The following is a 16,929-nucleotide window of genomic DNA, read 5'->3' on the forward strand; positions in this document are numbered from 1 at the left end:
GGCTCTTTCAAACAGGACAGGTGGGGGAACTGGGGACGTGTAGCCTGGATGGGAGGAGAGTTAGGACTTGGTAATTATCATCAAGTATTTGTACGCTGCCACATTGGAGGGGGCATTGATGTATTCCCTGTAGCTGCAGAGGACAGAGCTGAGGTGAACAGGAACGAGTCACAGGAGGCACATTTTGGCCCAATATAGGGAAGAACTTTCTACAGCTCAGGAGGTCTGACAACACAGTAGACTGCTGCTGGGTTTAGGGAGCTCTAGAAACCAAAGTGCTCAAATGGGCTGGATGACCATCTGTCTGAGGCCTTGCAAAGTCTAAGGGTGAAGTTCAGATAAATGTCCACAGTCAAAGCTGTGACAGAAAAGTAGAATATCTTGTGGGTTACTTGGAGAGCTATGGGAAAGATTCATGCCTAGCCCTGTATTAGCTTTCTAGAAAAGGTACATATAGGTGTCAGAAACATGATAGAACCATGGAAAGCACACAGAACGTAGATTCTGTTGTATGATATCTATGTATGCATATATGCGTATAAACATACGTATGTGTGTGTATGCACACATACATGTATACGTACACGAAGAAGAAAGAAAAATGGACACATTAGTATAACATCTGACAGTAATGCGTACCTCCTGCTCTCTCCACCTGGCTAACTTTTGATTCCCTGTCTGTACACACTTGCACGTATATGTACTCACAGCAGCTCTGCCCGAGTTTTCCTGTTATTCTCTAGTCAGTATTTTGCCTGTGGTTAGTTGTAATTTCTCTATTTAAAAAATTTTTTTTTTTTTTTTTTTAATTTTTTTTTTTCAATGTTTATTTATTTTTGGGACAGAGAGAGACAGATCATGAACGGGGGAGGGGCAGAGAGAGAGGGAGACACAGAATCGGAAACAGGCTCCAGGCTCTGAGCCATCAGCCCAGAGCCCGACGCGGGGCTCGAACTCACGGACCACGAGATCGTGACCTGGCTGAAGTCGGACGCTTAACCGACTGCGCCACCCAGGCGCCCCTATTTAAAAAATTTAAAACAAAAGTCTCCTTTCACCCTGACAGTCTCTTAGGAGCTCTGGCTTTTGAATATTCTCTCTTTTTTTGTATTTGCTATGATATAGAACCTTTAATTTCAATATTTATAATTTCTCATCTTTTACATAGACTTTTATATATATATAAATGTGTATATGTATATATACACATATGTATATATACACATTTATATATATGTATAAATATATATATACATATTTATATATACATGTATAAATGTATATGTGTGTGTGTGTGTGTATAAATTTATTGTTTAATTCACTTCCAAGTTAGTTAGCATATAGTGTGCAATAATGATTTCAGGAGTAGATTCCTTAATGCCCCTTACCCACTTAGCCCATTCCCCCCTACCACAACCCCTCCGGTAACCCTCTGTTCTCTATGTTTAAGAGTCTCTTATGTTTTGTCCCCCTCCCTGTTTTTATATTCTTTTTGCTTCCCTTCCCTTATGTTCATCTGCTTAGTATCTTAAATTCCTCATATGAGTGAAGTCATATGATATTTGTCCTTCTCTGACTAATTTCACAGCATAATACCCTTCAGTTCTATCCACATAGTTGCAAATGGCAAGATTTCATTCTTTCTGATTGCCAAATAATACTCCATTACGTGTGTGTACACACACACACACACACACACACACATATGTGTATATACCACATCTTCTTTATCTGTTCATCTGTCGATGGACATTTGGGCTCTTTCCATACTTTGGCTATTGCCAACAGTACTGCTACAAACATGGGGGTGCATGTGTCCCTTCGAAACAGCACACCTGTATCCCTTGGATAAATGCCTAGTAGTGCAATTGCTGGGTCATAGGGTAGTGCTATTTTTAATTTTTTGAGGAACCTCCATACTGTTTTCCAGAGTGGCTGTACCAGTTTGCATTCCCACCAGCAGTGCAAAAGAGATCTTCTTTCTCTGCATCCTTGCCAACATCTGTTGTTGCTTGAGTTGTTAATGTTAGCTATTCTGACAGGTATGAGGTGGTATCTCATTGTGGTTTTGATTTCTATTTCCCTGATGATGAGTGGTGTTGAGCATTTTATGTGTCTGTTCGCCATCTGGATGTCTTCTTTGGAGAAGTGTCTATTCATGTCTTTTGCCCATTTCTTCACTGGATTATTTGTTTTTTGGGTGTTGAGTTTGATAAGTTCTTTATAGATTTTGGATACTAACCCTTTATCTGATATGTCCTTTGCAAATATCTTCTTCCATTCCATTGTTGCCTTTTAGTTTTGCTGATTGTTTCCTTTGCTGTGCAGAAGCTTTTTATTTTGATGAGGTCCCAATAGTTCATTTTTGCTTTTGTTTCCCTTGCCTCTGGAGATATGTTGAGTAAGAAGTTGCTGCAGCTGAGGTCAAAGAGGTTTTTGCCTGCTTTCTCCCCTAGGATTTTGATGGCTTCCTGTCTTACATTGAGGTCTTTCATCCATTTTGAGTTTATTTTTGGGTATGGTATAAGAGAGTGGTCCAGGTTCATTCTTCTGCACGTCGCTGTCCAGTTTTCCCAGCACCATTTGCTGAAGAGACTGTCTTTATTCCATTGGATATTCTTTCCTGCTTTGTCAAAGATTAGTTGGTCATACGTTTGTGGATCCATTTCTGGCTTCTCTGTTCTGTTCCATTGATCTGAGTGTCTGTTTTTGTGTCAGTACCACACTGTCTTGATGATTACAGCTTTGTAATACATCCTGAAGTCTGGGAGTGTGATGCCTCCAGCTTCAGTTTTCTTTTTCAAGATTGCTTTGGCTATTCGGGGTCTCTTCTGGTTCCATACAAATTGAAGGATTGTTTGTTTTAGCTCTGTGAGGAATGCTGATATTATTTTGATAGGGATTGCTTTTTCTTTTTCTTTATGTATGTAACAGGTAAGGCACCTCATCTGGCTATATTATAGTATAGCAGAAGTCCTCTTATTTGATCACACTTCTCTGGCTTTATAATCACTGATGTTTCCTGTTTTCTTTGTGAAACACCCTGCCAATGCCCATGACCTCCCCGTGTGTATTGGTTACTCTTTAAAACATTCAAGCATTTCTGTTCCCACCACTTTAGTTATAGACTTATCAGTAACCAGTAGACTTTTTCCAAAACCTATTTCTACTCATTGTAACTGTCAAATTATGTAATTTAACTAGAATTTATACAAACATGAAATATGAGTAGGAAAAGATATCATTTCTGTGAAAGCTTTGAGTACAACTGTAAAGGAGGGACAGAGGGACACCAGGCTGGCTCAGATGGTAGAGCATGTGACTCTTGATCTCAGGGTCGTAAGTTCAAGCCCCACATTGGGTGTAGCACTTACAGTAAAACAACAACAACAACAACAACAACAACAACAACAACAACTGTAAAAGACTAGTAGCTATTGAGTTAGGTATGAATGAGATTGTGGCGGGGGGGATCATAAACCTAGAAAAATTCTGAATTTGGATTGCTTTATGACTGCCTAAGTTCTTGCTCCGTTGTAAAGAAGTGGAAATTGAAAATTCAGAGGCTGTGCATCGTGGGTATGGTTTATGTAGGAAAGTTACTTGTGATTTAATTGGCAGATGTGCTTAAGGAGAAAGATTTGGTCCTCTGACAAAAGATTACAAATTAAGTGTTTCATATTTTAAGTTAACATTTTAAGGTGAGTGTGTATTTTTTAAAAAGCTATTTACAATTTAGTCAGGATAAGAACACTTTTATTCTACTGCGATCTGTTGGACAGGTGTAGCCCTGGTGGTTTGGGACCAGGGCAGGAGCACATGATAATCCGCCTGCAGGGGGCGGTGTATGCGGTGGGAGAACAAGAGGACAGGACTCCCGAAGGTTGAATTTCCTTTTTTGTCTTATTTCTTGCTATCTGTGACTATGCTCAAACCTAATGTTTCTGGCCCTTGGTTTTCTTATCTCTGAAAAGAAGATATCTGCTTCACTGAGTTTTGTGAGGAATACATATGAAAAAAAAATATAAAGACCTAGCACAGTGTTTGGCACTAAATTTTAGTTTTCCTTCCTTTCCCCTCCCTCTTTGAAAAGCTCATATAAGTTATGAGGAGTTTTGATACAATACGGTCTTGCAAGGCAGAGTACAGAGATGTACTTTAAAACATTTTTCTGGGGCGCTTGGGTGGCTCAGTTGGTTAAGCGTTCAACTTGGGCTCAGGTCATGATCTCAGTTTGTGAGTTCGAGCCCTGTGTCAGGCTCTGCACTATGAAGCCCGCTTGGAATTCTCTCTCTGTCTCTCTCTCTCCCTCTCTCTCTCTGTTCCTCCTCAACTTGCGCTTTCTCTCTCTCACAAAATAAATAAACTTAAAAAAAATCTTTCATGATACCAACTCAAAAGATATCTGCAACCCCATGTCACAGCAGCATTACTTATTTGTTTATTTATTTATAAAATTTATATCCAAGTTAGCATATAGCAGCATTATTTATAATAGCCAAAGCATGGAAATAACCTAAGTGTCCATTGCCAGATGAATGGATAAAGAAGTTGGTGTGTGCGTGTGTGTGTGTGTGTGTGTGTGTGTGTGTGTGTGCGTGTGTGTGTGTGTGTATAAAAATGGAATAGCATCCAGCCATTAAAAAAAAGCCCACAAAGAAATCCTGCCATTTGTGACAACTTGGATGAACCTTGAGGGCACATGCTAAGCGAAGTAAGTTAGAGAAAGACAAATACTGTTTGATCTCACTTACATTGGAATCTAAAACAAAAACAAAAACAAAAACAAAACCCAAACTCATAGGAAAAGAGATCGGATTTGTGGTTACCAGAGGCAGGGTGTTGGGGGAGAGGGAATTAGAGAAAAGTGACCAAGGGTACAAACTTCCATTTACAAGATAAGTTTTCTGACATAATGTACAGCATGCTGTCATTAACACTGCTGTATGATAGATATGAAAGTTACTAAGAGAGTAAGTCCTAAGAGTTCTGAAAGAAAAAAGAAATCTTTTTCCTTTTTTCCTTTTTTTTCTTTTAACTTTCCCTCTTTATTGCATCTATATGAAATGATGGATGCTGACTAAACTCACTGGGGTGGTCATTTCACAATATACATAAGCCAAACCATTATGCTGCATACCTTAAACTTACACAGTGTTGTATGTCAATTATATTGCAATAAAATTGGAAAGAAAAATCTTTCATGGAAAGGAAAACCAGAGAAAAGGTCATTAAATTTGGCCAAAAAGAAATTGGGCAGGGCTCTCTAAGAGAAAACATTTTATCATCTTTGGAGATTGCATGATGAGATGGGTTGATGTGCAAACATCTGGATATATCGCCCTTTACTAACCACAGAGAAGGACCATTAGGAGTGAACTTTCTTAACTATGCTTCCCTTCTTTTCCGGCACTCTTCTTGTCTGTCCTCTCAATAAACCCTCCACCCATATTCTTCCTTCCTTCCAGTCTTGGAGGAGTAGGGACTCCACCTGCACCATTTCCCTTTTATTCAGAAATTTTGTCTTTTCTGTTATCACCGTTTTCTTCACCAATCTTGGGTTTTCTATTGAGGTTTTAATATGGTTGTTTAAATGGTGGGAAGATGCTCACCCAGACTTACTTCAGGGATGAGGCTTTGTTGTAAGCATATGCTGAAATGTAAATAGCCCAGAAAACAATCCAAAAGGCCATGCATTTGATCTCTAGAGATTCCTGTGTTGGGAGAATAAATCTGTATCTTTAGATGCCATCTCTCTATTCATCTGCTGTATATACACATGGCAGGGATTGGATAGGGATGTGGGACAAAGTAGTAAAACTGCCAGCTCTGGATTCAGACAGCTGCTTTCACTATTTTCTAGTTTTCTACCCTGGGCAAGTTATTTGAGCCTTCTTGTGCCTGGCTCCTCCCCTGTATCTTGGAGATGCTAATAGCCCCTGCCCTCTAGGGCAGTTTTCAGAATGAAATAATCTATATACATTGTACAACATCTGACACATAGAAGCTTCCAGTAGCTGTGAGCTGTCATTTTGATCATTTACCGTTATTATCATTGTTGTCATCGTCATCACCATTGTCATCAACATCTTTTCACTGGGGCTATTTACCACTTTCTATTTTTTTTACGTTTATTTATTTTGAGAAAGAGCACGCATGCATAAGTGGGGGAGGGGCAGAGAGAGAGGGAATAGAGAGAAAATCCCAAGCAAGCTTCCCACTGTCAGCACAGAGCCTGATGCAGGGCTCGATCTCATGAACCATGAGATCATGACCTGAGCTGAAATCAAGAGTCGGGCGCTTAGCTGACTGAGCCACACAGGCACCCATATTACCACTTTCTAATATGGAGCACTCCTGTTTGGTAGAGTTCTTTATCACGCTTCCTCAGAGGCACACTGAGTGACTGCCTAGATTCCAGTGTAAAAGCCGTGACACTAGAAATATCCTTGATAGAAAACACTGAGTTCCTGGTTGAAGACTTTATTTTATTGATCTGGAATCCCCAGGACTCCGTACAGAGCTCAGTATATAGGGCTTTGTCAGTGAAAGTTGATCAAATAAATTTGAGTGTGTGATTCAAAACCTTTCACTTTGTATGTTAACCTGTTTCCTCATATACTCTACAAAAAGGAGATGTGTGATCAGACAGGTGCTTTCTTAAACCAAACATGTTGTTCCTTTTTACCCTGGGGGTATAATTGATCTTAAATAATACCTATTGCTTTATGTCTGATTACTAACACAATGAGTTATATTTTAGGCTTTTAATTCTTTTAGTAAACAGTTTGATTTGGTTATCTCTAGATAGATAGAGGCCTTCCTTCTAGTTTGATTAGCCAAGGATAAGAAGAAATTCAGATAACTTTTCTTGGGAGCAAGTAATTTAAATGTACTCATACCTCTTAACTAATATTTCTTTTTAAAATATGGACAACTGAATTTAGTAAACAAACATAATGGTAGGAATATAGAAACTAGGCATTTTTCAGATATTTTAGTTTTTTTGTGTGTGGGGGAAAGTTGTACCCATGCTCATGACATCCTGACTTATAATATGTCTTTCTTAATTTTCGCTTTGTATTTTTGTCTTTAACCAATGGATTTCAAAATTTTTTTTAATGTTTATTTATTTCCGAGAGAGAGAAAGAGAGACAGAGCATGAGCAGGGGAAAGGCAGAGAAAGAGAGACACAGAATCCAAAGCAGGCTCCAGGCTCCAACCTGTCAGCACAGAGCCCGATGCGGGGCTTGAACCTACAAACTGCGAGGTTATGACCTGAGTTGAAGTCGGACGCTTAACCCACTGAGCCACCCAAGTGCTCCTAACCAGTGGGTTTTTAGAAATTCTTTTGTGCTAAACTTTATAGGGGCCTGGATTGTATTTTTGTTATTTCTTGTGATCAGAGAATATGATCTATATGACACCAATTTTAGTTAAAATTTTATTCATGAACTAGTATGTGATAATTTTTGTTCAAGTGAATTGTACAATCCAAATGTTCTGTATTCTGCCTTTCCCCTTATTGTTTACGCTGTCAGTTGCTGAGAAAGATACATCAAAATACCCAAATAGGGGTGCCTGGCTGGCTCAGTTGGTGGAGCATGAGACTCTTGGGGTTGTAGGTTTGAGCCCCATGTTGGGTGTAAGGATTACCTAAAAAACCTTAAAAAATAAAGTAAAATATCCATTATAATAATGTATTTGTCAATTTCTCTTTTTCTTGCAGTCGCTTTTTCACGTTACATTTATAGGTTGTGTTTTCTTATCGTTTTGATGAGATAAGAATTATCTAAGTTTAGAATTATTTATCTTCCTTTTATAATCTACTGATGAGGCTTTAATAATGATTTGTGCCTTACAGTTTACATTGTCTGATATTGATAGAGTAACTGATTTATTTCATTAATTTTTGCCTGTTATCTTTTTTTATCCCTTTGTTTTCAGTTTTCTGTGTGTTAGATATATCTCTTACAACCAGTCTATGTCTAGATAAAAAAAATATAATCTCAGAGTTGCTCTCCATTGATGAATTTAGTCTATTTATGTTTATTGTGATCACGATATTTGAATTCATTTCTATCATTTTATGCTTTAAAAAAATTCATCATATATTTTCTTTCTTTCCTTTTTGGAATTGACACCATTTTAAATTTTTTTTTTTTTCCAATGTTTATTTATTTTTGGGACAGAGAGAGACAGAGCATGAACAGGGGAGGGTCAGAGAGAGAGGGAGACACAGAATTGGAAACAGGCTCCAGGCTCTGAGCCATCAGCCCAGAGCCTGACGCGGGGCTCGAACTCAGGGACCGCAAGATCGTGACCTGGCTGAAGTCGGACGCTTAACCGACTGCGCCACCCAGGCGCCCCGACACCATTTTAGTGTTTTATTTTTCCTCTTCTAGTTTGGAAGTCATACATTCTGTTTCAATTCTTTTAGTGACAGTTCTATTTTTAGCATGCATTCATGAGAATTCAAGCCACTCTCTCTAATTGATGTTTCTCTTCCCAAATAAACAATCTTAGAAAGGTGTAGCCAAAATTATTCCTCTCTCATCTTATTTGTTATTATCCAGTATTTGGTGCTACCTTATTTCTATACCTCCAAAAATTAATTGTTATTATTTTATACATTCTATGTTTATTAGGTTTCCTCTCATGTTTAACAATTTAGTTTCTTACCATTGCACCTTGAATTTCATTGCTTTTCTTGGGTTCATGTTTCTCCATCCCAAAGAAACAGTAATTATTTCAAAGGGGCTATGAGTGATATATCTTTTTAACCTTTGACTAACTGAAATGGCTTTAATTTTTTTTTTAATTTTTTTTAACGTTTATTCATTTTTGAGACAGAGACAGAGCATGAACAGGGGAGGGTCAGTGAGAGGGAGACACAGAATCTGAAACAGGCTCCAGGCTCTGAGCTGTCAGCACAGAGCCTGACGCGGGGATCGAACTCACAGACCACGAGATCATGACCTGAGCCGAAGTTGGCCGCTCAACCAACTGAGCCACCCAGGCGCCCCTGAAATGGCTTTAATTTATCCTCACTCTTGAATGATAGTTTATCTGAGAATATAATTCTAAATTGAAGGTTTCTCCCTTCCCCCACCATCTTAAACACATTATCCCATTGTGTTTCTGACCCATAAACCTACAGTAACTGAAATATATTGAGACCAGCAGAGGAGTAAAAACATATATATACATATGTGAAACATATATGAAATAGAGGAGACAATCCAGAAAAAGAGACCTTTATACATATTTCTTAAATGACAAGGCATTTTATAAAAATCTGTGGAAAAAATTTATCCAATAAATGCTACTGGGAAAATTATACATCTGTTTGAAGAACATAATATGACATGATACAAACATACATAAACTTCCAAATAGATTTGAACCACAAAAGTGCTTAAAGAAGATATAAGAAAATATTGGTATAATCTTGATGTGAAACAAAAGACCGATTTGGCTGTGTACTAAAGCTTCTTATGACGAGAGATACCATGAGTAAAGTGAAAAGCTATATAACAAGGCAAATATGGTATATAAGAAAAGTTGTCTATAGTTACTAAATAAACTTCATAGGTTACTGGGGGTGGGGGGAAGAACAAAAGAAATAAATAGGCAATATACAAGTAAAAGAAATATAAAATATGGCAAATGTATTAGTCAACCTTGCTAGCAGTTTAAAAAAATACAAAGTGAAATGAGATTGGTTAGTCATTTGTCAGATTAGCAAAGATTAGAAATTATTTGTAATGTCCAATGGTGTTATGAGGAGATAGGAAGCCCCTTAAAGTATCATTTGGATTATACATTTTAAAATAGTTTTGGAGGGGGCATCTGAATGGTTCAGTTGGTTAAGTGTCCAACTATGACTCAGGTCATGATCTCGCAGTTTGTGGGATCGAGCCCTGCGTCAGGCTCTGTACTGACAGCTCAGAGCCTGGAGCCTGCTTTGTATTCTGGGTCTCCCTCTCTCTCTGCCCCTCCCCCAATCACACTCTGTTTCTCTCTCTCAAAAATAAATAAACATTAAAAAAAAATTTTTTTAACGTTTATTTATTTTTGAGAGACAGAGAGAGACAAAGCAGGAGACGAGGAGGGGCAGAGAGAGAGGGAGACACAGAATCCGAAACAGGCTCTAGGCTCTGAGCTGTCAGCACAGAGCCTGATGTGGGGCTTGAACTCATGAAGCATGAGATCATGACCTGAGCCGAAGTCAGACGCTTAACCGACTGAGCTACCCAGGTGCCCCCAAATAAATAAACATTTAAAAAATAAAACAATAAAATAGTTTTGGAGGGGGCCCCTGGCTGACTCAGTCTGTAGAGCATGTGACTCTTGATCTCAGGGTTGTGAGTTTAAGCCCCACGTAGAGATTATTTAAAAATAAAATCTTAGAATAGTTTTAGAGGGTAATCTATCAATAATCTTAAATGTGTATATGCCTTGGTTCAGCAACTTGACTTCTTTGAATTTATTTTAAGGATAAAATTTATTGGATACAGGTACTCATTTTCATTGTAATATGAATACTAGCAAAGAAATTAGAACCAACCTAGATTTCCATCAAGGGACACTTCAGATAAATAATGCTATATTCATAAAACAGAATGCTATATAGGTTTTTAAATTGTAAAATGACGCCTTTCTAATAAAAAGAAAAAGTTTCAAATAGTATATGCACACTGTGATCTAAATTTTGTATATGAAATATGCAAAAGTAAATAGCATTAAAAGAAAACTGAAAGAATTTATGCCAAAATTTGTGCTTTTCTATATTTTTCAGGATTTAAAAAAATTTATTACTTGAAATATATTTATTTGTGTAAATATATAAAAATGCATGTGTATATGTGTAAGCACACACAAGTTCATGTGACTATTTTCAGAATGTATTATAAAAGTGTATTATTTGATAACTGTTTGGAAACATCAGTGTTCATTCAGTTCCCAAGTTTTGCCTATCTTTTGTCTGAAGAAAACTCCTAATTCTGTGGTTTGAAATCTGAGGTTATGTCAGCACCCTTTTTTTTTTTTTTTAAGTTCTATTTATTTTGAGAGAGAGACAGAGATGAGCGAGCGCACGAATGAGCGAGGGAGGGGCAGAGAGAGACGACAGAGAGAGAGAGAGAGAGAGAGGGAGAGAGAGTCAGTTCCAAGCAGGCTTGGTGCTGTCAGTGTGGAGCCTAATGCAGGGCTCGATCCCATGAAACAGGAAATTATAACCAGAGCTAAAATCAAGTCAGACGCCGAACCCACTGAACCGTCTAGGCGCCCCGTCAACACTGTTTAAAAGAGAAATCGTTTTCGTCTCCATAGGTAATCTTGAAATAGGAGACCTTACGTTCATTTGGGCTACTGTCCCTGAAACGTCCCGTTTTGCTCTTGCTAATATAGTCACAAATGTACCCATCTCTGGTACACGCCCCACAGGTTCCAGGAAGTAAGTCAGGCTTCTGTTCTAAGACACGCTGTGGGGACAGGCGCGGGTCTTAACCACGGCGTCACGGCCTCACTCTTGCCCCGGCGACTCGGGCGCCTCGAACGCCGGGTTGGCGAAGCCACGGGAAAGCACTGTGTGATCTTCTCTCCGGTTTAGGCTCCCGGAGGGAAAGGTGTGGCTACCGTGTCGTGCGAAGGCAGAAGAGCTCCGAGGAGCAGCTGCGCTGCGCCAGCAAAGCCAAGAAAGCGGGGGGCCACGTGACCCGCGTGAAGGAGCTGCTGCTGAGCGCCCTGAGCCCCGAGCAGCTGGTGCTCACGCTCCTGGAGGCGGAGCCGCCGCACGTGCTGGTGAGCCGCCCCAGCACCCCCTTCACCGAGGCCTCCATGATGATGTCCCTGACCAAGCTGGCCGACAAGGAGCTGGTGCACATGATCGGTTGGGCCAAGAAAATCCCAGGTAGGGCTTTCTGGATCTCAGCTCAGTGCAGAGGACTTTAAAAAATATATAACTAAAAACGATCTGTTCCAGCTTTCTGTTCTTCCCTGGCATCTGTCCGGGGGGGGGGGGGGGGGGGTGGAGCTGTGAGCCCAGGTAACTGTCCTTTATAATCTTCGATGACGTGTATTAAGTCTGTAGAAGGAGTCCGAGGCCGGACGTTGTGAGTTGCACACGCAGAGTTCAGAGTTTCCTTCCTTAGGTCAGCGTGTAGCCGCAGCTTTAAAACGTTGGTTGTTTTCTCTGTGTCGTGGGTGTTTTTGTAGCTTGTGAAAACCTGCTCTTTTGTTTTCACAGACACTGGGAGCCGAGGAGGAGGGTGGGTGTTTCTCACGGCCTCTTGCTTTCCCCAGGTTTTGTGGAGCTCAGCCTGTATGACCAAGTGCGCCTCCTGGAGAGCTGCTGGATGGAGGTGCTGATGGTGGGGCTCATGTGGCGCTCCATTGACCACCCCGGCAAGCTCATCTTTGCTCCAGACCTCATTCTGGACAGGTGAGAGAAAAATGCATCCCGTTTCTCCTCCCGACTTGTCTGAGTCCCGGGCGCTGCCTCACACCTCACACCTGAAAGGTCAGTCAAGAGGATGATAATGTCATGAGCTCCCTCACCAGGTCAAGAGCCCAAGAAGGAGAGCATGGGTACTAGGATTCAGTGTCCTGTGACTTATCCTTACCCGCAGTGGGGTGGCATTTACAGGTCAGTCTATAAGAGCCCGTATCTTGCAGAATATGTGGCTAGTAAGTGTGCAGGTCAACTTAGATTTTTCAGCATTAAAAATTCCATTTTCAGTTTATAATTTTAAGTTGCCCTGCTGTTCTTTCCACTTGTGGGGACCATGCCTATCTCTTCCTGGACAGGTGATAAAATTCTTACAGATCTGCAGTTTATTTTAATGTGCTTTGACTGTAACTGTATGCTCTATAGCATTTTTGACAGTAGCAGTGGAAGGAATGGTTATTAAAGCCAAACGAAAGGTAATGGAAATTGGGGAATGATAGCGCCAATGCCGTCACTCGATTGTGCCTTGTTTTCTTTTAAAGATGGCGCAGAAAAGGAACCAATTTTTAATTGACTCAGGTGAACTGTTCATGGAGGAAAAATCAGAATATACAACACTAAAAATGTTAGTAGGAAAAGTGGGACACTTTCTTGGAATACATTTGAGCACAGGTTGAAAATCTCTCCATGGAAATGGATTTCCACGTTCCTTATTTTGAGAAAGTTCTAATGTAGAATGTTCAGTCACATTTGACTTGGTGCACAGTGTGGAAGGAGCCATTATATGAATGGAAAATGTCTGCCCCCAACTCTTGGAACCGCCTGTTTAGATCATCAGGAGACCCCCGTGCACATGTTACACAGATGAAAAGTGATACCCCTAAGTTGTTAGCACACACTCTCCCTCTTGTTCTGCATGACACTGTTGACAAAGCACTGTTTTAGTGGAGAACAGAACCTTTGGAAAGAGCAGGAGCAAGCCCTGGTGTTAAACCATAGAAGAAGGTAGGTTCTGGAAACCATAGAAGAAGGTAGGTTCTGGAAGCCGAGACCCTTCAGTAACAATCAAAACAGTCAACTTATTGGCTTGTATATATCAGTCCCCATCTTAAGCATTTGATGTGTTAACTCATTTTATCTTCACGGCCCTTTATGGGTAAGTGCCGTTATTATCCTTATCCTTCAGATATGGAAATGGGGGGGGGGGGTCAGGTAATTTGCCTGCGGTGACAGGGTGACAGGGTAGTAAGTGGTAGAGCTGGATGTAGGGGCTGGCTGTGAAGTCCATGCTCTTAACTCTGACAGTAGTTACCTGTACAATGGGTCATGCCCCTCAGAGGGACAGAGAACTGAAAAGGGAAAGAGGAGGAGGCTGAGAGGCAAAGTGACTTTCTACTTGATTCTTTTATCTTGGGACAACTCCATTCTACTCTCTGCCCACTTCAGAAACCTCCTCCTCTTCCTGTCACGGAGGACACCATCTGGCAAGGCAGGCTGGAAAGCCAAGCCCCCTGCTGAGCCGTCACTATCGTTCATTTACTCATTATGTTCCTCTTGGCGTTTAGATGAAGCCACACACACATGCACACACACACACTTCTCCTAGAAGTTAGCGCTAGGAAGAAGTTTCACGCCTTGAATCAATACATTTGCAGACACCGGGATTGGGTTGTGGTTGCCTTTTGTCCTGATTTCTACATTGATGCCGCATTTAATGTTTATGTGCAGTGACTGTTTCGTTCCTGGTTTTTAGTATAACCACCTCTCCTCTTTGTGTGAGTTCTTTGATTCCTGTGGATGGAATTTACTGTAAACTGACACGAATCCTGGACAAATTTTAGGCCTACCTTTCGGTTAAGTAATAGAAGGAAAACAAGAAGTAATTTTTGTTACAAATGATTTTTAATAGACTCACATTACTTTTTATAAATATTTGAAAGTATTGTGTTGCCCAGCACACAAATCTAGTATATTTGAGTAGAGGAGAGGTGCCTTTGGAATCGTAAATGCGTTCACAGTGAGCAAGCATTTTTTGTTTGTTTGTTTTTGTAGTGCCTGTGGTGGTTATTTTTTGTTGCAACCTCTAATATTGTTAACACATAAACTTTGTGAGGTCTAGAATTTCAAGTCTAAGATAAGATAGTTCAATTCTTTTGTGCGTCTATTATTACAGATATTGTTTTATGTGATGGGTATGTTTCTGGAGGAGTTGTCGCTTCAAATATGCTTGAAACGTTTTTTATTCAGAGTCAGAGGTGACGCGTCACAAAGAAGTTCTATTATGAGGTTTTTCTGCAACATGAATAAATAATTTGCACACCGCTTAAAAATCGCTCTCTTTTGGCAGACTGTCCTATCAGAGTGCCTTCACGTGGTGGTGTGACCATGAAAGCTGTGAATATAACTAAATTAACCCACTTGTGGAGACTGAGGCAACAATTCCTGTTTCCCTTTATTCTTGTTGAGGCTTCTGCAGTGAGAAAACTTAGACCTATTGAGGATGAGAGGAAGAGCCGGTTATCTCAGCTTATTTCTAACAAGGTAGTTCTCTTGGTAACTATAGAGTCACAAATTCATGTGAGGATCTACCACAGAATCTGAGCTTTTATTTGCTGGAAAAATCGTATCTGCTAAGACATGTCATGTCCTTGGCATCAACAGGAAATGGTCTAATGTTAAGTATTATTTAAAAATCAGGGGCGCCTGGGTGGCTCAGTCGGTTAAGCATCCGACTTCAGCTTAGGTCATGATCTGACGGTTCGTGAGTTCGAGCCCTGCGTCAGGCTCTGTGCTGACAGCTCAGAGCCTGGAACCTGCTTTAGATTCTGTGTCTCCCTCTCTCTGTCTGCCCCTCCTCTGCTTGCACTCTGTCTCTCTCTCAAAAATAAATAAACATGAAAAAATTTTTTTTAAAAATGGGAGGGAGTTTGGATCTGGGCACGTCCCTCATTGTGGATGTGTATGGATTTCCGTGCACTCGTATCATTGTGCGTGTACTGAGTCTGCATTCACATTAGTTTTTTGTATGTCGACTTTCTTTAAGATACCCAAAGAATCTTCACTTTAAAAATTTCATCTCCCTTTGGTACACACGTAATTTTCATTTCTGTTCAATATTTAAGTCTTCTCCATGTGTTCAGCTTTAAGCCCCCAGCCTGTTGCCCTGACACAGAAGTCAACTATGGTCACCAGATACGAACGTGGGTACAAAATGGTGCACCCAAAGCCAGGTCCACTCATTCAACATTTTGTCCTTGGGATCAAATAGAATCTTTTTCTTTTATAAAGGAGTGGTTATCACACAATAAGACATTCCACATGTAGTTACTAATTTTACCTTTACTTAGCCCTAGTTTATGGGCAAATGGTGTGCAAAAGTAAGTCTTTATGAGTGGGTTGGTTTGACTGATAGATTGTTTCAGTATTTTAACATTCAAATCATATGTTCTTTCTCTCTCTCTCTTTTTTTTTTTTTGAGAGAGAAAAAGCATGTAAGTGAGCAAGGGGTAAAGAGAGGGGGGGAGAGAGAGAAAATCCCACGAGGGGTAGAAGGAGGGGAGAGAGAGAGAGAGAGAGAGAGAGAGAGAGAGAGAGAGAGAGAAAAGCAGGGCTCCCTTGAATTGGGGCTTGTGTTCACCCAAAGTGGGGTTCGTGCTTACCTGAAGTGGGGCTCAAGCTTATCTGGTTCGGGACTCAGACTCACAAACTGAGTCATGACATGAGCTGAAGTCAGATGCTTAACTGACTGAGCCACCCGGGTGTCCTGTTCTCTCTTTTTAATTCAAATCTTTTAATCCCATCCTAATTTCTTTTTTTTGTTGTTTTTTAGACTTTTTTTTAACATTTATTCATTTTTGAGAGATGGAGAAAAACAGAGCGTGTGCAGGGGAGGGGCAGAGAGAGAAGGAGACACAGAATGAGAAGCAGGCTCCGGGCTCTGAGCTGTCTGCACAGAGCTTGATGCAGGTCTTGATCCCACAAATCGTGAGATCATGACCTGAGCCGAAGTCAGATGCCCAGCAGACTGAGCCACCCAGGTGTTCCCCATCCTAATTCCTTACCCCTAGTTCAGTTCATTCCATAATTATAAAATAAGAGTAATAGATCTCATTAACTTATTATTTAAAAGTCCTTCCTCTGTAAGACTCATTTTAAGGCGGAGCTTTAGTAGGGTGTCATTTATGAGGTGTTGTCTCATATTTCCTGTATTTCTCATTTATTGTCTACAAAAATTATCTGGTTTCTCCAGCCTGTGAAGTGAATACAAATATTCTAACTGTGCCACCCCTTGAATGAAATGGCTGGCTGTCACATCTATTTAATAAAAGCAATCAAACCTGATTCTTTAAAATTCATTCAGAGATTCACTTTTTCCATGAGGTATACATGTTCTGATTACAGTGAGTTATAGCATTTCTCAGGGTTTAGGATGCTCTAGAATATAAACTCTCCCTCCATTTTTTAAAAAAGTTTATTTA

The 16,929-nt window shown here is 40.2% G+C and overlaps 1 protein-coding gene across 1 annotated transcript in view; it reads left to right on the plus strand.

Moving 5' to 3' along the window:
• ESR2 (estrogen receptor 2) overlaps positions 1 to 16,929 on the plus strand; it is a 73,602-nt gene that overhangs the window by 30,532 nt on the left and 26,141 nt on the right. Inside the window, exons 5-6 of the mRNA XM_025918677.2 lie at positions 11,615 to 11,914; positions 12,307 to 12,445. Of these exons, the coding sequence (XP_025774462.1) occupies positions 11,615 to 11,914; positions 12,307 to 12,445 (439 nt within the window). The remainder of the gene's footprint in view (positions 1 to 11,614; positions 11,915 to 12,306; positions 12,446 to 16,929) is intronic.

This window comes from Puma concolor, chromosome B3 (assembly GCF_028749965.1).
Source record: "Puma concolor isolate L17-30 chromosome B3, mPumCon1.1.hap2, whole genome shotgun sequence".
Taxonomy (NCBI): domain Eukaryota; kingdom Metazoa; phylum Chordata; class Mammalia; order Carnivora; family Felidae; genus Puma; species Puma concolor.